We start from the raw sequence: 26816 nt of genomic DNA, 5'->3' as shown, positions 1-26816 counted from the left end.
TTTCATTGGACAGACTCCTCGCAGGCTCTACCACGTGTTCCTCTCCCGCCTCACACTCTCATTGCGGCGCCCACCTTTCCGTACGAAAACATGGCGCCGCCCTGCGTGGGGCGGGCACGACCTGTCTCCGAGCCACCGCCCGCTTGAGCCCCGCCGGCCGACTCGGAGCCTACCTCTCGCATCTCCGTACGGAAACATGGCGCCTCCCGGCTCAATCCCCCGCCCACCGAGCCCCCTCAGCCCGCACCGGACCGCGCCTCCCGCTTTTCCGTACGAAAACATGGCGCCGCCCTACGAGGGGCGGGCGCCTCCTGGCTAAAGTGCTGCCTCCTCCTTCCCGACGCTTGAGGAGCGGCCACACTGGCCGCTACCCACCCGAGCCTGGCTCGGAGGACCGCCCGCAGCGCGGCGAGGGATGCAGCCTCGGAAGGGCAGAGGCTGAAGCGTCCCGTGCTCGCCGCGCATCGTTCCGCGCCTCCGCCGCGGCGCCGGCGGCCGTCTCATTCCCCGCCCGAGCGGCAGGAGGGAGAACTCCGCGGCAGGTGAGGGAAGGGGACGCAGAGGCTGGCAGCCCTGCGGGGCCCGCGCGGGAGGCGCCGGGTGGCATTCCCAGGCATTTCTTGGCCCCGTCCGCGCCGGTCGGATCCCGTGCGGTCTGGTGGAGGCGAGGGGGAAGCAGGGGCGGCGGCGGGGGGCGGCGTAGGGCGGCCTTTGTCCCGCCCCTCGAGGCCGTGCTCCTAGCGCGCCCCTCTTCCATCACCCGCAGCCGGCCCGCCACTCCCTCGCCGGCCCGAACAGTTGTTTACAACGGAATCCGGGCGCCCAGAGTGAGTGGCACTGGGGGCCAGAGGGAGCGGGTCCCGGCGTCGGTGGACGGAGCGCCTTGCCTTTGCCGAGAGACCCTTTCTGCTGGGGAGTGTCTTGTGGCGCCCTGGGCCGAGCGTGTAGCTCGGATGGAAGGTCTTTCGGGCCAGTGCGAGGAGCCTCTTACCCCGGTTCCCTTTTCGGGCGGAGCCGGAGTTGGTGATTGTTGAATCAATGAGCACGCTGTAAGCAGTCGGCGCTTCCTGGAGCCCGGTAATTACAGCTCCCGTCTGGGGGAAGCCTGTGGTGTGCCAGCTGCTGTTAGGCACATTCTCTCGTCTCATCGTCCCCCAAATCGAAGAAGTAGGTAGCTGCATTTTACAGAGGAGGAAACTGAAGTGCCCCAGCTAATAAAGAGCCAGAATTGGAACCCAGGTACGTCTGAGACCAACGCCCATCCTTCCCACACACGCTGACATCACAGAGATGACACAGCTGTCAACAAATACTTAACGGGCTTCTGTTTGGAAGACAGGCTTACACGGATGGAGCGGATTGGGGAATGTGGTTGGTGCTGGGCACGAAGAAGTTAAAAATCTAGGTGAAGAGTTGTGTGTGTGTGTGTGTGTGTTTTAATTTATTTGACAGAGAGATCACAAGCAGGCAGAAAGGCAGACAGAGAGAGAGGGAGAAGCAGGCTCCCCGCTGAGCAGAGAGCCCGATGCGGGGCTCGATCCCAGGACCCTGAGATCATGACCTGAGCCGAAGGCAGTGGCCCAACCCACTGAGCCACCCAGGCGCCCCTGTGTGTGTTTTAAATAAAACTAGCAGTTTTGCAGGCTCGCCCTAACCCATCTTTCCCTCTTCATCACCTGCCACTAGTTCTCCAGCTCATTTTCGTGTGCCTTCACATTTGTCCCCTGAGTGAAATGCTCTCCCTTTCCACCTCCTCTCTCACTCTAGACATTTTTAAATTGGGTTAAATCCTCTGTTTTCAAAAGAACAGCTCAAATGTCACCTTTGTCGGGAAGATTATCCCAGCCTTCCACCAGGCAGAATTCTTGTCTCCGTCTGCTCTGTTCCCTTAGTGATTTCTTCATGCCACCAAGACTTAAGCTTCAGTCTGTTGTTTCCTTGTGAGCACGTTTCCCTCTCCAGGCCTATTTAAATAAGTATAGACAGATAGATAGATAGAGATAAAAATATAGAATTTTTTAAAGGATTTTATTTATTTATTTGACAGAGACACAGCAAGAGAGGGAACACAAGCAGGGGGAGTGGGAGAGGGAGCACCAGGCTTCCTGCCGAGCACAGAGCCAGAGTCAGCTGGACTTGGGGCTCCATCCCAGGACCCTGGCATCATGATCTGAGCCGAAGGCAGATGTTTAACGACCGAGCCACCCAGGAGCCCCTAAATAAGTATATTTTGAATTGGATTTAAGGCAAGGATGCATGCCAGATGTTCAGTAACTAGCCCAACAAGAGTTCAGGGAAAGGTACAGACATTGCTGGGAAGTGTCCTGGGAGGAGTAGGACTTGAGCTGAATCTTAAAAGGATGAGGTTAGTTTACTAAACTGAGCGTTGGAGAAAAGCATGCCTTCCTCCTCACTGCGCAGTAGGAGTTACTTCATCCTTTCTGAGCTCATTCTCAGCATGTGAAGAGGATAAAATTAGAAGTGTGTGTGTTTGTCCTTTCTCATAGAATATGCTGGCAATGTTATCTTTTGGTTTGGAGCATATCCAGAGCCTAATAGGATTTAGGACAGAGGAGATGGTTGTCTGGAGTGGGATGTCAGAAGGTAAGGAGAACTGCATTAAAGCAACTTTCATATTAATAATACAGGCCTGGAAAAAAAAAATGCAGGCCTGAAAATGTCAATTCCAGTAACTTCATTTTATTTAATGGAGGGATCTGAAATTTCAGATAATTATATCAAGTGATTCTTCTCTGTTTAATGTGCAAAAGAGAGTCTGCCAGACCTTTTGGAAGGAGTCAACATTTCTTTTGATCCCTGGATTACCATCCAGGTGTATAATAAAGACTAATTAGTATTTATGAAAATGTTTTGTGATCTCCAAGTGCTGATGGTACAAATTCTAATTATTTGCAGTTTTGTGAATGCAGAAACATTGTGTCTGTCTTCTCCCTTAATTAGAAACACCTTAGGAAGAGAGAACTCTAGGGAAAAACCTTGGGAAAGAAAAACTTGACAAAACTTCTACAGTAAAAAGAGGTTATGGGCGCCTGGGTGGCTCAGTGGGTTAAGCCGCTGCCTTCTGCTCAGGTCATGATCTCAGGGTCCTGGGATCGAGTCCCGCATCGGGCTCTCTGCTCAGCAGGGAGCCTGCTTCCTCCTCTCTCTCTCTGCCTGCCTCTCTGCCTACTTGGGATCTCTCTCTGTCAAATAAATAAATAAAATCTTAAAAAAAATTAATTTAGAAAAAAAAATAAAAAGAGGTTACGATTTCAGGCCTTTTTTTTCCTTTTTTTTTTTTTTTTAAACTGGCCCAAACCAATGTGCTAAATATTATTCCTGTTCTAACCAGCAACTTAAAAAATTAAAACCCCGCCCAACCCCATACATTGTGGTTGTTTGCAACTTCCTCCTTATGATCTTTTCCTGCTCACTGACAAGAAGTTAATAAAAATATTTGCCCCACATATTCTTATATGCCTTGTAAGATTCTGCCTTCTGTGTCATCTCTAGTCATCCACACAACAGAATGAGGGAAGCGGCTCATCAGCCCAGTGTATGGAAGCAAAGGTTAAAAGCATGGTTTCCAAAGATTTTTCATATCAGCTCTCAGGAATGAAAGTAGTGACGAATTGAATCACTCTTTGATTAAAATAGAAGCGGGCACTTGGTAGTATTATCTTCCAACAATGTAAGGTCCTGTTCTTTTTTCTTTTGACATGGTACTTAGGAGTGTGGAACAAAAATATTCAAACTTGTCGCTCTGTATCTGAGGTACAGGTCCATAAATTTGGTAAATCACAAGCGTCATTTTAGAGCTGTCTGTTTAATCACTGAGGTACAATATGATAGCTGGGTAAGAGCTTCACAAGCCCATTCATTTTCACAGGTGAGAAAATTGAAACCCAAGGAGAATAAATGATTTGCCCAGAGTTGTACTACTAGCTTAGTGGCAGAGCCAGAACATTTGGTTCACTTTTTTTTTTCTTTCCTAGGAAAGTGAATTAAACTTAATTGAGAATGTCCGAAAACCCTGACAAGCCCAATATAAATGAAGCAGGAAAATCAAAATCGAATGATTCTGAGCAAGACCTTGAAGATGCTGTGAAAGGTTCTGATGCCGCTCTACAGAAAACAGTAAAGTCGGGCTCTCCCAGCACCCAAAGAGTGCAGAGACCTCACTGTAAGCAAATTTGCCTTTGGGTAGAAACCCTATGTTTTGAGATAATATTTTGATTAGGCTTCCTTGTACTTGTGACCTTGACCTGGGTTCTAATAATATAACATTGCGGATAACTAGTAAGTTATAATATTTAAGAATAGCAAGTTTCTCAACCGGCAGCGTAGTCACTTGTGGGTTTTCTTTTTTTCTGGGTTTTGTTTTTTTTTTTTAAGATTTTATTTATTTATTTGACAGAGAGAGCACAAGTAGGCAGAGAGGCAGGCAGTGAGAGAGAGGAGGAAGCAAGCTCCCTGCTGAGTAGAGAGCCCGATGAGGAACTCGATCCCAGAACCCCGAGATCACAACCCAAACCGAAGGCAGAGTCCCAACCCACTGAGCCACCCAGGAGCCCCTCTTTTTTTCTGGTTTTTAAAAAAATTTTATTTATTTATTAGAGAAAATGCCCGGTGGGGAGGCAAAGAGCAAGAGAAAGAGAGAGAGAGAGTCGCAGACTGAGCAGAGAGCCCTGCGGGCCCATCCCAGGACCCGAGCTGGAAGGCAGATGCTTTACGGAGCCACTCATGCGCCCCCACTTGTGGGTTTTCAGTTGCTTGAGAAATTAAAGTTTTAGGATCCTGTCCAGAATATTCCTGTCTTCCTGCGGTCTCCGTGGCATTCCACTTTCTCTGAAGTGCTCTGAGAAAGAGGGTGGAGTGCAAATTGTAGCTTTAATTTAAAAAAGCGTCTGAAAAGTCTGAGGCAGGTTCCAGCCACGACTGTGCTTGTGCAGGTTAAAAAAGAAATAGGTTTTGAATGTGAGTGAGGTCACCACACCCTAACTTCATTGCCTGGGGGCTTCGTTCCCACGAGGCTGAGGGAATTCACTTTGCTGAATGGTCGGTCAAGTCATTTCGGATCCCTGGCAGGGAGCCGGCCTCATGGATGAAAAGGTGGTAATTTCCACAAGTATTCCCAGCAGTCGCCCCAACTCATGTCTTTTATTAAGAATACTTAAGCTTTTTGAAGTGAATCCAAAAATGAAAGTTTTAAGAGGGAGTGTCATAGTCTAAGAATGTCAGTGCTGATGTTATCTCTTTAAAATGGAGGTGATCAGTAGTTCTTCGTATTTGAAAGAAATATCAACATTTTTGGGGTTTCAGGTTGTTTCTTTTAAAATGATCAAAGTCCTTCCCAGGTAATTTATTAGTCCACACAGTACTCTTTTCTTTCTTTCTTTCTTTTTTAAATTAAGGTTTACGCCCCGTGTATGTGGCATGCTTTACTGACTGGTCCAGCTAGGCACCCCTCAACAAAGTATTCTTTTTTTCTTTTCCTTTTTAGATTTTATTTATTTGAGAGAGAGAGAGAGGGAGAGCTCATGTGCACACACATGCACGCGCCCATGGAGCAGGGGTGGGGAGGTTACCAAGGGAGAGGGAGAAGCTCACTTCCCGATGGGCAGGGAGCCCAACACAGGGCTCAGTCCCAGGACCCTGAGATCAGGACCTGAGCCGAAGGCAGATGCTTAACCGATGTTTAACCACACAGGTGCCCTTCAACGTAATATTCTTATTAGCAAACATTATGGGCCCCATTTTTATTGTGGTTTAGTATCACGTACATTTTGATAAATACCAGTAGGTTCAGGGAAACTCGCTGTTGGTAGGACTGTCACGCATGTGTTACACCTTACAGAAAAAAATTATTTTTGCAGAAAAAAATCAGGTTCTTTTAGCACCCGAAATGTACAAAGACCTCACTGTAAGCAAATATGACTTTGGTTATACTGGTCTCTAACATGTATAGTTAGAAAGCTTCTGTTGTCTCATTCTTGTTTATTTTTTAAGATTTTATTTTTATGTAATCTCTATACACACAAGGGGTTTGAATTCATAACCCTGAGATTAAGAGTCCCATGCTTTACTGACTTGAAACAGCCAGACATCCCTGTTTTCTCATTTTCATTTTTTTATTTAAAAAAAAATTTTTTTTAAGCTTTTATTTATTTTTTTTTCCTAAGGATTTTATTTATTTATTTGACAGAAAGAGATCACAAGTAGGTAGGGAGGCAAGCAGAGAGGGTGGGGGGAGCAGGCTCCCTGCTGAGCAGAGGCTTAACCCACTGAGCCACCCAGGTGCCCCTGTTTTCTAATTTTTAAGATGAGGAAATTACACTTATCTCTTAGGATAGTTGTAAAGATTAAATGAATTCATGTAAAGCGTTTAGAATAATGCTTGGCACCTAGTAAATGCTCAATAAATATTAATTGTTAATACTACTGGCATGTCATCTATTGCGATTAAAGATACCAGACTGATTGCTGTAATTGGGATGTATATGGCTGACATAATGGTTTTATCACCTACAGTTTCTGACAAAGGAGGATCATTGGTATGGATCTTTAGTCATTCTTTGATTGATTGCCTTGCTTTGGCATCCTGTCAGTCTAATGGCATGACTCCAAATTAATGTCAGGCCAACATTAGACTATATTATCTGAGACTGTATGTAGTTATGTCCTTAAGACAAGAGTACTTATCTTGGGACCCAAGATTTTTAGGGGTTGTAGGAACAGCCAGAAAAGTATATCAACATTTGTGTGCATATGCATTTTTTTAGGAAGAAAGTCATGGAAGATTTCATTAAATTTGTTTAGAAGTCTATACCAAAATGATATATAAAATCAGTTCCCTAAAATATTGCTCTGGCTTCCTTGTTCTTCTTATAATAATAGGTAGGCACAGGGCCATGGGCCTCTGTGTAAAGCTCAGACCCTATAGTCTGGGGACCACATCAGGAAGCCTCACTCATCACCTAGAGCATAAATAAGAATTTATAAAATATTGGGGCACCTGGGTGGCTCAGAAGGGTAAGCCTCTGCCTTTGGCTCAGGTCATGATCTCAGGGTCCTGGGATCGAGCCCCACATCAGGCTGTCTGTTCAGCAGGGAGCCTGCTTTCCCCTGTCTCTCTGCCTGCCTCTCTGCCTACTCTGTCTGTCAAATAAATAAATAAATATTTAAAAAAAAAAAGAATTTATAAAATATGAAAGAAACTGTAGACATTTGAGTTTGTAGTAACTGTAAAATCACTTCTGAATTCTACAAATTAAAATGTAAATAGCAAAAAGATAATCTTTAGCCTTGCAAATTATAATAGAGTAATATTTTAAGGGCAGAATTGCTGTTGGTAACTGTGATGTTGTGAATTATAAAATAAGAAAACTCTGGGTTTTGGCTAGTTCCTGGCAAAGAGCTCCCTTGGAATTTCCTAAGTGATGAGCACTGGAAAGGTATCTTTTGTTATGTTAATGAGGTGACTTCTGGAAAGCATATAGATCACTCAAGGATGGGGGCTGGTTCCTAGGGGGACCCAGTCTCATATGATTAATTGGAGGGTTGAAACTTTCTTTTTTTAATTTTAAAGGTTTTTTTTTTGTTTTTTTGGTTTTTTGGTTTTTTTTTGGTTTGTCAGAGAGATTGAGAGCGAGTACAGGCAGGCAGATGGGCAGGCAGAGGCAGAGGGAGAAGCAGGTCCCCTGTTGAGCAAGGAACCAAGGAGCTCCATCCCAGGTGGCTGGGATCCCAGCGGCTCAACCCAGGCGTCCCAAGGGTTGAAACTTTCAGTCTCATCCCCCAACCTGCAGAGTGGGGAGAGGGTCTGGAAGTTAAATCAACTGTCAATGGCCAGTGATTTTTTTTTTTTTTTTTTTTTTAAAGATTTAAGAGAGGAAGAAAGCAGAGGCCTGGGCATGTGTGGGGAGGGGTGGAGAGAGAATCCTCCAGCAGATTCCCTACCAAACAACGAGAGAACAGGGACCCAGACCCGGGGTTTGATCCTAGGACCCTGAGATCAGGACTTGAGCTGAAATCAAGAGTTGATCGCTTAACCGACTGAGCCACCCAAGCGCCCTGCCAATGACCCAGTGATTGAATCAATCATGCCTGTATAATGAAGCCTCTATTAAAAACCCCAGAGGACTGTGTTGGGGGAGCTTCTGGGTTGGTGAACACGTGCTGGTGCTGGGAGAGTGGGGTGCTCTGGGCACGGACGCTTCTCCCCCCTTGCCCCACCCATCTCTTCACGGGGCTGCTCCTGGGTCTAGCCTTTTGTACTAAACCAAGGATCTGCTAAGTGACACGTTTTTCAGTTCTGTGAGCTGCTGTAGCAGATTAAGCGAACAAGAGGAGGGAGTCATTGGAACCTCTGATTTATAGCACAGGTGACACGGTGGACTTGGAACTGGGGCAGTTTGTAGAACCCAGCCCCTAACCTGTGGGATTGGACGCTACCTGCAGGTAGATAGTGTCAGGATTGAATGGAATTGTAGGACCCCTGGTGGGTGTGTGACAACTGCTTGCCCCCACACACGTTGGAATTTGGGCGCAGAACCTTTAGTAGTGATAGAGAATATTGGGAAAAAAAAAAAAAAAGGCTGGCTTGTGAGAATTGGTTGGCCCTAATCTGAAGTGGTGATTTGATTCTAACAATGATGTGTTCCTTAAACACAGAGCTCCTCAGAGGAAGGGTTGGTCAGCTGTAACTTAATGTCCCCTCTGAGATTCTCTACTTCCATATGCTTCTCTGCTCACAAAGCACCTTCTGTGCTGGTGTTTCATCACCTTTTGGCCAGTGAAAGATGCTGTATTCAGATGAAAAGCATCAATTGTTATTCCAGTTAATATTTTCCATTTAGCTTTTTGGTTTATTGAATCAGTTCTTTGTGAGTTTAATTAGTAAATCCCAGGTCTCCTTAGATAAAGGGATGACACTAAGTTCTTACATTTTTAAAAAAAGATTTTATTCTTTTTATTTTTTTTAAGATTTATTTATTTATTTATTTGACAGAGAGAAATCACAAGTAGATGGAGAGGCAGGCAGCGAGAGAGAGAGAGAGGGAAGCAGGCTCCCTGCTGAGCAGAGAGCCCGATGCGAGACTCGATCCCAGGACCCTGAGATCATGACCCGAGCCAAAGGCAACGGCTTAACCCACTGAGCCACCCACTGAGCCACCCAGGCGCCCCTTTTTTTTTTTTTTTTTTTTTTGAAGATTTATTTAGCTTTAGAGGGATAGAGAGAAAAAAGGCACACATGTGCATGTGGGCAAGGGACAGATGGGGTGAGGGAGAGGGAGAGAGTCTTAGGCAGACCCCACGCTGAGCACAGAGCCCTAGGCAGGACATGATCTCAGAATCCTGAGATCATGACCTGAGCTGAAACCAAGAGTCAGACACTCAACTGACTGTGCCACCTGGATGCCCCTAAAGATTTAATTTTTTTTTAAAGATTTTATTTATTTATTTGACAGAGAGAGATCCCAAGTAGGCAGAGAGGCAGGCAGAGAGAGAGGAGGAGGAAGCAGGCTCCCTGCTGAGCAGAGAGCCCCATGCGGGACTTGATCCCAGGACCGTGAGATCATGACCTGAGCCGAAGGCAGCGGCTTAACCCACTGAGCCACCCAGGTGCCCTAAAGATTTTATTTTATTTTTTTTTAGATTTTTTTTTAATTTATTTATTTGACAGAGAGAAATCACAAGTAGATGGAGAGGCAGGCAGAGAGAGAGAGAGAGAGAGAGAAGCAGGCTCCCTGCTGAGCAGAGAGCCCGATGCGGGACTCAATCCCAGGACCCCGAGATCATGACCTGAGCTGAAGGCAGCGGCTTAACCCACTGAGCCACCCAGGCGCCCCTAAAGATTTTATTTTTAAGTAATCCCTATATCCAACATGGGGCTTGAATTTACAACCCCGAGGTGAGAATCGCATGCTCTACTGACTGAGCCAGCCAGGCGCCCCTGTGAGTTTAATTAGTGTATCCCAGGCATCCTTAGATAAGTGGATGGTACTAAATTCTTACATTTTGGTTTGTGTATTTCAGTAATCTTCACACCCAGTGTGGGGCTCGAACTCACAACCCCGAGATCAAGCTGCAGGCTCTTCCAACTGAGCCAGCCACGGTCCCCCCACTCTTACATTTTTAAAGCTCATGACGAGACTTTGAGTTATGGTGTGTCTGTGTTCAGTCAGTATTTATTAAGTGCATGCTGTGTGTCAGGAACCCAGCAGTGAGCCAGCGGGTCCACACAGTCTCTTTGCTCATAGAGCTTGCTGTCTAGTGAGGAAGACAAAGTAACAAACAATTTCTACACAGCGCACTATGTTCTGTGGATAAACTTTACCCTTCTTCACTGCACTCAGTGAATTGCCATTTGAGAATTTGCAAACACAAAACAGTCAACCCTGTGATTAGTATGCAGTGAACAATTCCTGTGGGTGTAGATCTGTAACGTATCCTGATCATATCATAGAATTGTAGCTCTTATCTCTTTTGATCAGGTACCCTTCATTAATAAGTTTGATTTTAAGTAGCTCCTAAGTTGGACAGTGCCTGTAAACTGGTGTCTGATGTTCTCAGCACTCGGTACAAATGGTTTTGTCCTAAGTATGCCCAAAACCCTGTGAACGCACTAACCTATAATTTGGAAGTCTCCTCTTTCATAGAACATTCCTTCGGTTGTCCTCTTTTTGCATATTAGCAAATAGTGGCCCTGGAAGATTTAAAGATTTAGGAGCAGAGGGAGATGGAGAGACAGAATCCCAAGTGGTCTCCCCAGTAGTGTGGGCCTCCTCGCAGGGCTTGATCCCACCACCCGGGATCACAACCTGAGCCTAAACCAACAGTCAGATGCTTAACTGACTGAACCAGCCAGGCGCCTCTGGCCCGGAAGGTTTAAATGACTTGTTCAAGGTCACATTCAAGAGTCTTGGTTAGAGGGAATTGAATTTCTCCCTGACGTGCTCTGTCCATTGTGTTTCATGAGACCAGCGTCTATTTCTCATCACCCAAATGCCCCAAATTGTTGAAAAATGGCAAATTTACTGTGAAAACTGGGTGTGTTTCTGTTTGTTTGTTTGTTTTTCATAAGTTTAAGATGATCAGACATTTGAAGATTTTTGCAAAACCAGGGCTAAAACAAAACTTGGAAGCCTTGGTGACAATCCTGAGTCTCTTTAAGTTGGTGTGGCTCTTGATCTTGGGGTTGTGGGTTTAAGCCCCACATTGGGTGTAGTTGTTACTTAAGAAAAATAAAATCTTTTATTCTTTTTTTAGGATCTTTCTTTATTTGACAGACAGAGATCACAAGTAGGCAGAGAGATAGGCAGGGGAGGGGGGAAGCAGGCTCCCTGCTGAGCAGAGAGCCCAGTGTGGGGCTCAATTCCAGGACCTTGGGATCATGACCTGATCCGAAGGCAGGGGCTTAAACCACTGAGCCACCCAGGTGCTCCTGGAATTTAATAATTTCTGATGCTTGCTGTTGATATGCCACAGTGGAAGTTCCATTTTCTGATAAATGGAAAGAGAAAATAATAGCTTGAATAAATTTAATAATCAGTATGCATATAGCAAATTCCTGCTCAGTGCCTTTGAATTTTTTTTTTTTTTAATTATTTATTTATTTATTTGACAGAGAGAAATCACAAGTAGTCGGAGAGACAGGCAGAGAGAGAGAGGGAAGCAGGCTCCCTGCTGAGCAGAGAGCCCGATGCGGGACTCGATCCCAGGACCCTGAGATCATGACCTGAGCCGAAGGCAGCGGCTTAACCCACTGAGCCACCCAGGCGCCCCTGCCTTTGAATTTTTAATCGACTTCATTGAGGTATAATTTATATATAATGAAGTTGAATTTTAAGTATGTATTTGAGTTTTGACAAATGTATTTACAGTTGTGTCACTGCTGCCACAATTATGAGCTGCTAGAACATTTTCATCACCTCCCCAAATCCCCATGTCCCTGGACAGTGAATCTTTCCTACCATTTGATCACAGTGTTTGACCCATTTAATGTATTGTTGAATTTGGTTTGCCATATTTTGTCGAGGATCTTTGCATCTATGTTCATCAGGGATGTTGACCTGTAATTTTCTTTTCCTGTAGAGTCTGGTTTTGGTGTCAGGGCAATGCTGGCCTCATATAATGAGTTCCAGCCTTTGACAACCACTTACTTGCTTTCTGTCACTATAATGTTGCCCTTTTTATGATTTCAAATAAATGGAATCGTACTGTATATAGTCTTTGTATCTGACTCGTTAACTTGAGATGATGCTTTTAGGATTCATTTGTGTCTTTGCATGTTTTCGTTTATTCCTTTGTTATCACAGGGTAGTATTCTGGTGTATGGTTACAATCTGTTTATCCATTCTGCCGTTGATGGACATTTGGATTAGTTCTAGGGTGTGATTGTTAGGAAAAATGCTGCTGTTAAAATTTGAGTACAGGTCTTGGCCTGTACTCGACAAAACATGGCCATATGTTTTCAGTTTTCTTGGGTGAAGACCTAGGAGTGGGTTTGCTGGGTCATATGGTCAGGGTATGCTTTACTTTATAAGAAACCAAGAACCAGTTTTCCAAAGTGACGGTACCATTTTTCATTCCCATTGTTTATGTATGAGAGAGTTCCAGATACTCCACATCTATGTCAGGACTTGGTATGGTCAGCATCTTTCATTTTGGCCATTCCAGTAGGTGTGTAGTGGTATCTCAGTGTGGTTTTAAATTGCATTTCCCTGAATCTAAAAGGAAAAACCTACAGTTTTCAACTTGCGTGGGGCAAAACCCAGTCCTTCCTCCTGGGTTTTTCTCCTGGGTGTCTCTTTTACTACTCACACAGAGTATATCACTTTTTTTTTTTTTTTTTTTTTTTTTTTAACTTGAGAGAGAGAGAGTGAGAAGGTGAGAGAGGAGAAGGTCAGAGAGAGAAGCAGACTCCCCATGGAGCTGGGAGTCCGATGCGGGACTCGATCCCGGGACTCCAGGATCATGACCTGAGCCGAAGGCAGTCGTCCAACCAACTGAGCCACCCAGGCGTCCCAAGTATATCACTTCTAATACCAAATGTGTGGGGTTCCCCTCCCCTGCCACCACCAAGCAATTTTCACACCAGCTGGGTGTCCTACATTGCAAATGAATTCTGACACTGTTTGCCCACAGATACCATCAGATCTTACAGGTGAAGGGCTTAGTTCCACAGGAATACTGCCCCCCACCTCCAGTCCCTCTGCTTTGGCCACCAGTCACAAGCCTAGGTTGTCATCTGTGCTTCTGAGCAGTGGGCTATAGCTTGGAGATTCCGCCGACCCCTCCATGGATTCTGTTGATTTGCTAGAGTGGCTCAAGGAACTCAAGGCGACACGGTTCACCGGTTTATTAAGGTAAATACAGATGAGCAGCTAGATGAAGAGCTACCTGGGGTGAAGTCTGGGGGTTTCCTCCATGCTGGAGCTTCTGTCTCTGTGGAGTTGGGGAGCATCACCCTTTCCAGTATGGATGTGTTGGACAACCTGGGAGATCTCTGAATGCCCTGCTATTGAGACTTTATAGAGGCTTCCTCCTGCAGGCCTGATTAATTATTAACTCCATTTCCAGCCCTTCTAACCTCTCTGGAGAATAGGACTGAAAATTCCAGCCTTCTGATCCTGGCATGGTCTTTGTGGTGACCAGCCCCCATCCAGAAGCTGTCCACGAGCTCATTCAGAGTCACCTCGAAGGAACAAAACCTGTTCCTTCTGCTTATCGCTTCGGAATTATCAAGGGGTTTAGGAGCCTGCTGTTAGTGAGGGGATCAAAAACCAAATATTTTTTTTTTCTTCAAAGATTTTATTTATTTATTTGATAGAGAGAAATCACAAGTAGATGGAGAGGCAGGCAGAGAGAGAGAGAGAGGGAAGCAGGCTCCCTGCTGAGCAGAGAGCCCGATGCGGGACTCGATCCCAGGACCCTGAGATCATGACCCGAGCCGAAGGCAGCGGCTTAACCCACTGAGCCACCCAGGCGCCCAAAAACCAAATATTAAAACTAGATGCTCCTCGTGTTCTTATCACTTAGGAAGTAAGAAGGATTTTAGGAGTCTTCTGCCAGGAACCAGGGGCAGAAACCAGTGTACATATTTTCTGTTATCTCACACTGATGATTAATGATGTTGAATAGCTCTTCATGGCCTACTGGCCACTGTGTATCTACTTTGGAGCAATGTCTCTTCAGATCTTCTGCCTATATTTTACTGGTTGTCATCTGTTTTTGTGTTATAAGAGTTCTTTCTGTATTCTGCCTACAGGTCCTTTATCACATGTGTGTTTTGCATAGATTCTGTCCTACCTGACATGCCTTTTCATTTTCTTTGTAGGAGTCTTTCACAGAATAAAAGTTTTAAGTTTTGGTAAAGTACTGTTTATCAATTTTTTTCTCTTAATATATTGAGTTTGATCTTTTTGTATCTTACTCCAGATATCTTAATTCAAGATAAAGATTTCACCTGTCTTTTCTCCTAGGAGTTTTAAAGTTTTAGCTCTTATATTTAGGTCTGTGGTCCATTTTGGGTTCCTTTTTACTTATCATGTGAGGTTAGGGTTGAGGGTCATTCTTGTATATACTGAGAACCAAGTGTTCCAGCACTGTTTAGCTAAACTAGTCTTGCCTCATTGACTACATGTATATGTATGTATGTGTGTGTGTATCAGTCTGTTTCTGGGTTCTCTCTTCTCTTCACTGGGTCTGTGGATCTGTCTTCATACCAAAAATACTGTCTTGATTGTTGTAGCTTTAAAGTAACTCTTGAGATCAGTTAGTGTAAATCTTCCAACTTTATTCTTTTCCACAGTAGTTTTCATTTTTGTAGGTCCTGTGCATCTCCATGTAAATTTTAGAATCAGTTTGGCTTTTTCAACCAAAAAACTTGCTGGGGTTTTTACTGGGATTGCATTTTATGAATAGATCAATTTGGCAGAAATTGACATCTTAGTAATATTGAAAATTTTTATCTGGGCTTTGATTTTTGGATATTATATTTTGCTAATATTCATGAAGCAAGATTTATTTATTTACTTATTTATTTAGTATTTTTATTATTATCCTGTGGAAACGTTGAAAAGACTTTTTGTTGAGTATTCCCAACTTCCCCTATTGTGACTAAATAAAGATTTTTACCAGATAGCATATGACCAGCTCTTAGATTTAGTTCCTTTTTTTGGTGAGCAAAGGAAAAAGGTAAAAGAGGAAGGTAAATAGTTTTTGAGTAACCTAAGAAGATCTTTATAACTGCTAAACCCTGTGCAAACCAATGACATTTATCTCATTTGAAGCCTAGGTCTTATCCCCATTACAGAAAATTAATATACCTTCTTAATTATCTTCTGGGTCAGTGCTTTTCAAATTATGGTTTCAAAACATTTTTAGTATCACATACAGGGTAGTAGCTTTAGTTTTCTGAGTAGCACCTGATGTGCTAAACTACTTGATGAATTTTAATTTGGGGGAATTCGCTCCTGGTGCAGTATTAGTGGTGACACAAAATGTAAACCGATGATGGGAACAAATGAGGAAATCCTAGATCTGGGGTCTCCTTTCTTAAATTTAAATTTAATTTAAAATTTAAATTAAATTTAAATTTTTCTTGACTTAAAAATCTTACCTAAGTCTCAGTTTAATTTAATCATTTCCACCGACCAGCCATAAGTAAAAAACTGGCTATTTTCAGTGTTGGAAGTGGTCTCTGTTTTTAGGTTTCTAGGTTAAAAAAAAAAAAAATGAAACAGGTAAAGTTCTGTTGTTTGAAATTGCCAGAGTATTTTCATAAATAGAGGCATAACCAAAATTATTAGCTGGTACCAGCTGCCTTCTCCTCACATTAATGGAAATTTTAATCTAGAGAAGCAAATCTCTTACACTGGGTTTTGTTACAGCTAGTCCTCCTCGATTTGTGACAGTAGAAGAACTTCTAGAGACAGCGAAAGGAGTCACTAACATGGCTCTAGCCCATGAAATTGTAGTAAATGGAGACTTTCGGATTAAATCAGTCGAATTACCAGAAGACAGGTAAGGCGGTTACTGAGTTACCTTGTTTAGTGGAACTCTGCCATTTCCCAGTTCTGGAAAGGTCTTCTCCGCTTGATGTCAGCATATTCAAATGTATTTTTTCCTATTGTATGTTGTTGCTAAAAAAAAAATCCCTCAGTATGTCTGTGCTCATAAATAAAAGGTCTAGGAAATCTGTGGACACCTTTCATGTCAGTTTCCTCCTACTGCATAGGGGTTAGCTGTCCTATCTTGTGTTTTCATTGTACTGTTGCATTCATTTCTTGTAAACTACCACATTGTACTGTAATTGTTGGTTTACTGCGTTCTTCACCAGAATGTAACCTACAAAGACAAGGACTATACATTATTTTCTACGTCCGTAGCACCTGGCACACATCATATTGAATCTAAAACTCTTGAGTGTAAAAGTGTACCTTCTAAAATGTATTGTCATAAGAAAGCAAAATCATTGCCCATTATAACTGTACAAGTGTCGTGATAAACATTGGAGGAGGAATGGCTGCTGGGTTGCCAAGCTATGGTGTCGCACACATGAGCCTTTTATGACTTTATAGATCTTTCTTCTGTGTTCTGCAAAGATAGTACTTTTTCACATTAATAATGAAGAACTACCTGTTTTGCTCTCACAATATAAAGACTCTGTTTTTTTTTGAAGTTTTTATTTGTAAGTAATCTCTACACCCTACATGGGGCTCAAACTCCAAACCCTGAGATCATGCTCTACTGACCAAGCCAGCCAGGTGCCCCCAGAGACTGGTTTTAATGAGATGTTATATGTTAGTGGTAAGAGTTCGGTACCTAATTAAGCAAGTATCACACAGATCACATAGGAATAGGATATTTTCTGGAAGTAAAGTACTTCAGCCTATATATATGCCGAGTTGTTATCTTAAACTGCTTAATCATAAATATCTTAAGGAACTTGCTGTTTTCTGAGAAAATTAAAACAGCTCCGAACTTTTCAATATGCTTTTTAGCCTATGGCACTGTTATATGCTATTAATTGGCCCAATGTCATCTGTCAAATGAGTTGAAAGTTATTCTGTCCAATGAGTTATTTATTGAAATAAATCACTAAACTTAAAATAAGGTATGTGCTTGGTTTAAGTATATCCAGGAAATCTTTCCTTCATCCAAATTATTTTTAAAATTTCTCACCCTCAACTTGGAGAATTTGCGCTTTTGGAAGTGATTCGAGGCTCAAATATTTTATTTGCTTATTTTTTTCCTATTTGTTTCCAGTTTGGAGAAGAGAGTGAAGGAGATTGTACATAAAGCTTTTTGGGATTGCTTGAGTGTCCAGCTAAGTGAAGACCCCCCCACATATGACCATGCCATCAAACTTGTTGGGGAAATCAAAGAGGTGAGGCAAAGAGCCATTTGTGGTGCTTTTGTGGTGTGTTTGGAGTAGTCAGCTTCTCTGTGTTACTGCACCAAAAGACTCGAAAGAAATTGAAGGATAAGTTAAAACTTGTACTTGCTGAAATGTGGATTAAGACTATTTTTGAATAGCTCAATGTGCTTTTAAAAATTTGAAACAAACCATGATAACTTGAAGGCTTTACTTTTGTAAATGAAGTTGTATTTGTCTGTGTGTATGTATTTTTTTAATATTTAAAGATTGATTTATTGAGAGCAAGAGAGCACACGTGGGAGCAGGGTCAGAGGGAGGGGAGAATCAAGCAGACTCTATGCTGAGCAAGGAGCCCAACATGGGGCTCAGTCTCACAACCTGCTGACCCTGAATTCATGATCTGAGCTGAAACCAAGACTTAGATGCTTAACCGACTGAGCAAACCAGGTGCCCCTGAAGGTTCATATTTTTAGAAAGAATTATTTAAGGAAAACAAAAGTTATTTTACAATATAGGTGGTTTGTAAAAAAAAAATTAATAGGTGTGGATGTGTTCAATTTATAATGGCCAAAAAATGATTCAGTCCATGGGATAGAGAAGGCATTATGTAGAAGTTAATTCTTTTGCAAATACCTTTAGCAATGGTATCAAAGAAATGTATCAGTGGAAATTGACATCTGTGTTGGCTCAGAGGCTCACATTAATTGTGTTTTTTCTCATTTTTAACAGTTTATCTTTTATCTGAGGGACTGCTACATAAACCTTAAATGGAAGCTTAAATAACTAGTCTAAATGATTTGCAAACAGGGCACCTGGCTGGCTCAGTCAGTAAGGCACACAACTCTTGATCTCAAGGTTGTGAGTTTGAGCCTCATGTTGGGCATAGAGCCTATTTTAAAAATAAATAAATGATTTGTAAACATGTTTTCTATCCACTGTTAAATAAAAGGTTAAAATATGTATCACAGTAACAATTGTATTATAGTAACAATTGATAAGCCCTTATTTGGGTCATTGTGAGTTCCTTTGCATATAATCAAAAATGATGTCTGACTAAGAAACTTTGATTTAACTTAGCTGTGCTCTTTTGTAGACTCTCTTATCTTTCTTGCTGCCTGGTCACACTAGACTGAGAAACCAGATAACAGAAGTCTTGGATCTGGATCTGATAAAGCAAGAAGCAGAGAATGGGGCCCTAGACATTTCCAAGCTGGCAGAATTCATTATTGGCATGATGGGGACCCTCTGTGCACCTGCTCGAGATGAGGAGGTCAAGAAACTAAAGGACATTAAGGAAATAGTGCCTCTTTTCAGGTATAGAAATCATGTTAATCACCTTCAGTGTGCTTAAAATACAGAGCCTTTTCTCTTTTTCTTTTCTTTTTAGATTTCTTCATCTTGGAGTGGGGGGAGGGGCAGAGGGAGAGAGTATCAAATAGACTCCATGCTGAGCATGGACACAGGACTCAATCAGAGCCTGTTTTCAAATTTAGAATTCAAGTGTAGATACATGTGAATTAAAAAAATAAATAAATAAAAAACAAACATTTTGTAAAATAAAGAAAAGTAGAAAGAAGGAAAAAAAATCATCCATAATTTTACCATCTAGAGGAAAAATCACTGTTAATCATGTTGATTTTTTTGTTGTTTTTTTCTCCCTCAACATTTTATTTTGAAAAATTCCAAATGCACAAAAAAGTTAAAAAAAAAAAAAAAAAAAGAAGAAGAAGAAGAAACCATGCGGTTAATACTCATGTATCCTTTACACAGATCTCCCAGGTTTTTTGTTTGTTTGTTTTAAATATTTACATATTTGAAAGAGAGGGAATGTGGTGGGGAGGGAGAGGGAGATAGCTTGGAGCCTGTTGTGGGGCTCAGTCACAACACTGAGATGACCTGAGTGGAAATCAAGTCAGATGCCTTAAACAACTGAGCCACCTAGGTGCCTCCAGACATTGTGACATTTTACCCTTAAACCTTTGAGTAGGTGTCTCCCAAAAATGTGGACATTCTTCTGTATAATTAAAAAGAGGGTCATCTTGCTGGTTCAGTCACTAGAGTGTGTGACTCTTGATCTCCAGGTTGTGAGTCCATTGGAGGTAGAGATTACTTAAAAATAAAATCATAAGCAAGGAGCATGTTGATGGCTTGGTTGGTTAAGTGTCTGCCTTTTGCTCAGGTTAGGATCCCAGGGTCCTGGGATTGGGCCCCACATTGGGCTCTCTACTCAGCAGCCTGCTTGTGTGCATGCTCTCTCTGTGCCAAATAAATAAAATCTTAAAAAAAAATCTTAAAAATATCTTAAATTCTTAAAATCTTAAAAACAATAAATATCTTAAAATCTTAAAAATCTTAAAATCTTAAAAAATAAAAATCTTAAAAACAAAAAACCAAGACATTGAAGAAATTGAACATGAATATAATTCTATTAACTAACATATAATTCATATTAACTTCCTTTGGTCTTTTGGGTGTTTATTTTTAAAGATCTTTTTTTTTTTTTTTTTTTTGGGGTTTATTTTATTCATCAGAGAGACACAGAGAGACAGAGGGAGAAGCAAGAAGCATGCTCCCCGCTGAGCAGGGAGTCAGATGCTGGACTCTATCCCAGAACCACCCCGGGATCATGACCTGAGCCGAAGGCAGATGCTTAACCAACTGAGCCTCTCAGATGCTCAGGTGTTTATTTTTAAATATATATAATCATGATCAAATTTATATAATTTTTTAAAAAAGATTTTCATTTATTTGACAGAGATCACAAGTAGGCAGTGAGGCAGGCAGAGAGAGGAGGAAGCAGGCTCCCCGCTGAGCAGAGAGCCTAATACAGGGCTCGATCCCAGGACCCTGAGATCATGACCTGAGAGGCTGTAATCCACTGAGCCACCTAGGTGCCCCTATATAAGTTTTTAAAAGTAGGCTCCATGCCTAAAGCTTTTATGCCTGACCCTGAGATCAAGAGTTGCATGCTGTACCAACTGAGACACCCCAAATTTATATAATTTTTCTGATAATATTATTATTATTTTTTATAAAGATTTTTATTTATTTATTTGACAGACAGAGATCACAAGTAGGCAGAGAGGCAGGCAGAGAGAGAGAGGGAAGCAGGCTCCCCACTGAGCAGAGAGCCCAATGCAGGACTCGATCCCAGGACCCTGAGATCATGACCCAAGCTGAAGGCAGCGGCTCAACCCACTGAGCCACCCAGGCGCCACATTCTGATAATATTATTGACAAACAATTGACATGATGCTGCATGAGAATGTGACTTTTGGCCAGCTGCTTAGCTCTATATGTAGTGACTGGGACACCACACTTTGGAAGTCCTTTAGGGGAGTAGCTTTTATAACAGGTCATGTCCCTAGTGGAGACACTAGAAGCCATGCCATAGAATTATTACGAACTCTATTAGCACACATATATACATAAATATGTTAGCCGGGCAGCCCCCAAACCTCTGTCTTCTCTCAGCTGTTATGTAACCTGTGTGCTGCTGCCTTATTGGCCATCTGAGTGACTAGATGATGTCAGATCTCGTGAGCCCAAATGTTCAGCTGACTCTAAGAAGTCCTCCTGGTGGGCATTGTGGGCCTGACTTTTTCTATAAACCTTACACCCTAATTAGGGTGGCTCAGTTGTCAAGTGTCTGCCTTCAGCTCAGGTCATGATCTCAGAGTTCTGGGATCGAGCCCCGAATTGGGCTCCCTCTTCTATGGGAAGCCTGCTTCTCCCTCTCCCACTCCCCCAGCTTGTGTTCCCTCTCTTGCTGTCTCTCTCTCTCTCAAATAAATAAATGAAATCTTAAATAAATAGACAAACAAATATACCCTATTTCACTTTTTTTTAATTGAAAGTGTCATTGAGATAATTGTGTGTTCGTGTGGAGTTGTAAGAAATAATACAGGACACTTTATCCAGCGTCCCCTGAAGCTAACCTTCCGCAGAACTGCAGAGGCGTCACAACTAGACTGTTGAGATGAATACAATCCAGGGACCTCACTCAGATTTCCAGTTTTACTTGAATGCGCTTGTGTCTGTATATTAATTTTTATATAATTTTATCCCTGTGTAAGTTTGTGTATCCACCACTGCATTCAAGGTTCTGGGCAGTTCCAACACCACAGAATCCCTTTTGTAAAACCAATGTAGATTATTTCTTAAGACTCCCCATAAGTATTTGCAATGGCTGCAAGATATTTATTTGCATAGATATGGCTAACTATTACCCTATGAAAATGGACAATTAGAGTACATATAATTACTGTTTAATCCTGTTATGAACATCCTTGCAAATAAAACTTTTTTCTGTATTTTAGATTATTTCCTAACTATAAGTTCTTTAGGGTGTGAGAGCACAAGCAGGGGGAGCAGCAGAGGGAGAAGGAGAAGCAGACTCCCCGCTGAGCAGGGAGCCCGATGCAGGGCTCAGTCCCAGGACCCTGGGATCATGACCTGAGCCAAAGGCAGATGCTCAACCAACTGAGCCACCCAGGCGCCCCTAAGTTCTTAAATAGGCTTCCTGTGTCAGAGGATAGGAACAGTTTTAAGATTCTCACTGCATGTTACCAAGTTGCTTTCCAAAAGTTCCTTTTATTTTCAGCTTTTTTTTTTTTTTTTTTTTTTTAAAGATTTTATTTGAGAGAGAGGGGCGCCTGGGTGGCTCAGTGGGTTAAGCTGCTGCCTTCGGCTCAGGTCATGATCTCAGGGTCCTGGGATCAAGTCCCACGTCGGGCTCTCTGCTCGGCAGGGAGCCTGCTTCCCTCTCTCTCTCTCTCTGGCTGCCTCTCCATCTACTTGTGATTTCTCTCTGTCAAATTAATAAATAAAATCTTTTAAAAAAAAGATTTTATTTGAGAGAGAGCGTGAGCATAAGCAGTGTGGGTGAGGGGAAGAGGAGCAGAGGAAGAGGAAGAAGCAGGCTCCCTCCTGAGCAGATAGCCTGGATGTGGGGCTTGATCCCAGGACGCTGGGACCAGGACCTGAGCTGAAGGCAGAGGCTTAATCCACTGAGCCACCCAGGCGCCCCTAAAAATAAAAATCTTATTGGGCCTCCTGGATGACTCGGTTGGGCGTCTGCCTTTGGCTCAGATCATGTCCTGGGGTTCCAGGATCAAGCTCTATCTGGCTTCCTGCTTATCGGGGAGTCTGCTTTTCCCTCTGCCCCTCACCCTGCTCGTTTTCTCTCTCTCTCTCCCCACCTCTCCGTCTCTCTCTCAAATAATAAAAATATTAAAAAAAAAAATCTTAACAAAAAACTCCTAAAAATGGATGTGTTTATTCATGCAACAGGCTCTTACTGAACATCTCTAAAGCAGTGGGCCTGGTGCTAAATGTTAGAATAGTCAGAAAGAGCTTCTAATAAGGCCAAGTGAGGAGTTCCTAGGAAGTGAGTCCTCTGGGGAAATAACTTGCAGCAAACTCAACCTAAACTCAAATTCCTACTGAGACAGAGAAGGCCCGGGGAGCCCCGCAAAAATGGGAGTCCGTACACTGTTGAAAGGGAGGCAGCTGAATGTGGGCCTGTGTTGTCAGATCTTCTCATTTCTCGGGAGAGGCTGGAAATGGAGGTCTTTGAAAACATGTTGGGAGCACAAACGCGTTCGTGGGCTACTCCAGTCAGTGGCTGCCAGTGGGCAGTTTCCGGCCGTCACTGGTCTGCAGTCCAGTTGCAGTTGATTTAGGGAATTGCTAAGGAGTGCTCAGAGGAGAGGCAGAATGTGCCGTGGAGAAAGGGGGGCTGTTCCATATACTTGGGAGGTGTTCAGGATGGCAGGGGAAAGGCCACGAATCGTTCTCAGACTGTGTGATTTTTCCATGATAAACACCCACATATAAGGTCATTGTATCATACAGTGTTAGGTCAGTCCCAGAGGGCATCAGGGGACTCAGAGGACATGTGACCCTGTTCTTCCTTCCATGTGGGGCCACACCCAAGCCTGTACCTTGGGTTCTCAACCACCTTCAGCAAATAGGTCCCTTAGCAGCTCCCAGGCTCTGGAGAGAGAGGTATGTACCTGACAGGCGGGACTCGAGGCGTCCTGAGCGTCGGGTCAGGTCTGCTCGTCGGGCACATTCAGAGTGCGAGCTCACCATTCTGCTGCAAAACTAGAACAGAAAGCAGGCCCTGAAACGAAGATCCTGGGGGGAGAGAGGAGAGAGTTCTTATTCTTTCTTTGCTGGGAAAGTGAATTAGCCTGTGTGACCATGAAGACCGGGTGGTCCTGTGTCTGCCCTTGACCTCGGGTCCTGGCTGTCCTTCCTCTGTGCTTCCAGGAGGGCTGACCCAGTGCCAAGGAGCGAGTTCCAGCCTACACAGGCAGTGGGGGAGCTGTGTTTGCTTGGAGGTAGGCCATGGAGGAGGGGGGACAGAAGGCAGCTTAAAAACTTAGTCTTTTTAATCTGTTACTTAAATTTTTGTGTTTTCTAAATTTTTCTTATTTTATGTTTATTTTTTATTAAATAATCTTTTTGCCCCACTTGGAGCTCAAACTCACGACCCCAGGGTCAAGAGTCGCATGCTCTAGCGGCTGAGCCAGCCAGGCACCCCCGCTAAATTTGTTTTTCTTGATCTACTTGCTGCTCTTTCTGAGATGAAAAGCCTCTCTCAAATCTGCTGCCTTCTTTCCTCCAAGACAGTGCTTCCTTGACACGTGCCGAGTTCTAAATGCTTTTCTTCCTTTTCTCTCAGGGCAATTTTTTCCGTGTTGGACCTCATGAAAGTGGACATGGCGAACTTTGCCATCACTAGCATTAGGCCGCATCTCATGCAGCAGTCTGTGGAATACGAAAGGAAGAAGTTTCAACAGCTTTTGGAGAAGCAGCCAAGTACGTCCGATGCTTTGTGGCTCCTGCACTCTTTCTCCATTTCAGGGCCCTAGCTGGTTGCACAACGACACTGTTTGCCTAATAAAACTCAAATTTTGTATGGGAGTGTTCTGATTTCAAGATAGAAAAGTACCAGACTTTGGACTTGACAATGGACAAACAAGAGAAACAGAAGTAGGGGCGCCTGGGTGGCTCAGTGGGTTAAAGCCTCTGCCTTCGGCTCAGGTCATGATCCCAGGGTCCTGGGATCGAGCCCCGCATCGGGCTGTCTGCTCCGCGGAGAGCCTGCTTCCTCCTCTCTCTCTCTCTCTCTGCCTGCCTCTCTGCCAACTTGTCATCTCTGTCTGTCAAATAAATAAATAAAATCTTAAAAAAAAAAAAAAAAAAAAAAAAAAGAGAAACAGAAGTAGAATATAAGAAAAGAAATTTAAAAGAACCAAGAAGTCCGAAATTAGGTTTTTAATGAAAATATCAGTTTGGGGTAAATCGTATGCTTGGCCTTAATTTTTAAAACATGGCAGACTTCTTGTAACTGTTTAATTCACGTGCCCCTCTCTCAAAGGTACAGGAAGAAATTTTACTTTGCCTCCGTTCTATATGCAGAAAATATTTCTGGTTTTATACCCAGAACAAGTCTCATTTTCATAAACCTCTCCGATGACTGCAGGAGGACAATAGGACTATAGCATGCAAAGCTATGTTGCATTTCTAGAATGGTTTTGTGGGGGGGTTCTCTGCATCGACAGCGGATAGTCCTGGTTAATTATAGTCTTTGGATCCAATTTATTTATTTATTTTAAGATTTTGTTTATTTAAGGGGCACCTGGGTGGCTCAGTCGGTTGAGTGTCAGCCTTTGGCTCAGGTCATGATCCCTAATGATCCCTCTCTCCTTCTGCTTGCCACTCCCCCGGCTTGTGCTCTCACTCTCTCTGTCACTGTCAAATAAATACATAAAAGCTTAAAAAAAAAAAAAAGATTTATTTGAGAGAGAGCACCGCTGGGGGGTGGGGCAGAGGCAAACAGAGAGGGAGAAGCAGGCTCCCCGCTGAGCAGGAAGCTGAACGTGGGGCTTAATTCCCAGGACCCCGAGATCATGACCTGAGCTGAAGGCAGATGCATACCCAACTGACGCCCCTGGATCCAATTTATTATGAGTTCCATTTAGCTGCTACCTGGGGTGGTTAAGAAAGAAAATGGTGGTCTCTGGCTAGATTGTGTTGCTGGCCAGAGCAGGTGCTCATCCCGCTGCAGACAGAGAAGGCCGAGCTGGCCCGGAAGGGGTCAGGACAGAGCCGAGCAGAGGAGACTGTATGGGGAGAAGAGTGGCTGCGGTTCCCAGCACATACACGGGGCGTGGGCCTTAACCTCGCATAACCCTCCTGCCGGGAGCCACTATTTTTTTAAATTCCAGTTTATGGGTGTGGACCTCGATTTTTTTTTTTTTGTTGTTAAAGATTTTATTTATTTATTTGACACACAGAGAGAGAGATCACAATAGGCAGAGAGGCAGGCAGAGACAGAGGGAAGCAGGCTCCCTGCTGAGCGGAGAGCCCAATGTGGGGCTCGATCCTAGGACCCCGAAGCCATGGCCTGGGCCAAAGGCAGAGGCTTAACCCACTGAGCCCAGGTGCCCTATCGATTTTTTTTAAAGAGCTTTATTTATTTGACAGACAGAGTTCACAAGTAGGCAGAGACGCAGGCAAAGAGAGAAGGGGAAGCAGGTTCCCTGCTGAGCAGAAAGCCCGATGCAGGGCTCCATCTCAGGACCCTGGGATCATGACCTGAGCTGAAGGCAGAGGCTTTAACTCACTGAGCCACCCAGGTGCCCCTGGACCTCGATTTTGAGAAATTTTGACCAGAATGGATTGACCGCCTGGTTGATTTTCTTGCCTTGTCCTCAGGAGGCATCCAGGCTGCCAGTTTTCCAGCAAAGAGCCTTAGTGTGTGAGTCCGGTGCCAGCAGCCAAGAGCCCAGTGAGGAGCTGCTGCTGTGGCTCCTGCGCTGGTCAGGCGCCCCCTGCCTCCTCACATGGCCAAGCTGGGGGACTACAGAGCGTGCCGCCTGCAGAAGGCTAAAGGGACAGCATGGCTGCCCGCCAGGACCTCTGCGCCGCTCATGCGTTGACACAGGTGCTTCCTGCGTGTTCCAGGAGCTGTCAGAGGGATTTTCTTCTCCCATCATATGAATAAAAACCTCGTCTTTCTCTTGTGCCCCCTCAGAATCCCTGGTGCATTTCTCAGCTTAGAAGAGGAGGGAGCACCCAGGGGCAGATGAAAGACACTTGCGATCCTCCCGGGGGTGCTCCGGATGCCGCAGAAGCAGAGTCCTAGGGGCAGCACACCTCCCCTCCCATGAGGTTGAAAGCAAATGAGCTTGATGGGAGACTCAGATCCAGATAAGGAAAAGGCCTCATTTTTAATGCAGAGGATACTTTATACTGGGAGACTCTCGCCTGTGTCTCCTCCTGTGTCTGCGCAAGAATTTTGCATCTCCCTGAGCTGGAGTCCTCAGAGCCCCTGTCTTGTCTCCTGCCGTGGTTGGGGTGGGGGGGAGGGCCATGGTTTTCGGGACAGCTGTAGGTGGCCAGGCCTGGCTGTGTG

At 43.8% G+C, this 26816-nt stretch overlaps 1 protein-coding gene across 4 annotated transcripts in view; it reads left to right on the top strand.

Moving 5' to 3' along the window:
* The first annotated feature begins 283 nt into the window (after positions 1 to 283).
* TCP11L1 (t-complex 11 like 1) overlaps positions 284 to 26816 on the top strand; it is a 40667-nt gene continuing 14134 nt past the window's right edge. The window contains exons 1-6 of one of the 4 annotated variants that reach the window (XM_059406272.1): positions 284 to 542; positions 3996 to 4183; positions 15897 to 16029; positions 17275 to 17395; positions 18480 to 18700; positions 24078 to 24214. In XM_059406272.1, the coding sequence (XP_059262255.1) occupies positions 4021 to 4183; positions 15897 to 16029; positions 17275 to 17395; positions 18480 to 18700; positions 24078 to 24214 (775 nt within the window). In that variant the 5' untranslated portion in view covers positions 284 to 542; positions 3996 to 4020. Of the gene's footprint in view, positions 543 to 669; positions 1240 to 3995; positions 4184 to 11629; positions 11819 to 15896; positions 16030 to 17274; positions 17396 to 18479; positions 18701 to 24077; positions 24215 to 26816 lie in introns of those variants that run through there. The other 3 variants (XM_059406282.1, XM_059406291.1, XM_059406302.1) reach the window with 3 other exon arrangements.

Source organism: Mustela nigripes, chromosome 1 (assembly GCF_022355385.1).
Source record: "Mustela nigripes isolate SB6536 chromosome 1, MUSNIG.SB6536, whole genome shotgun sequence".
Lineage (NCBI taxonomy): Eukaryota > Metazoa > Chordata > Mammalia > Carnivora > Mustelidae > Mustela > Mustela nigripes.
This window is presented reverse-complemented; position numbering and strand designations above follow the sequence as displayed.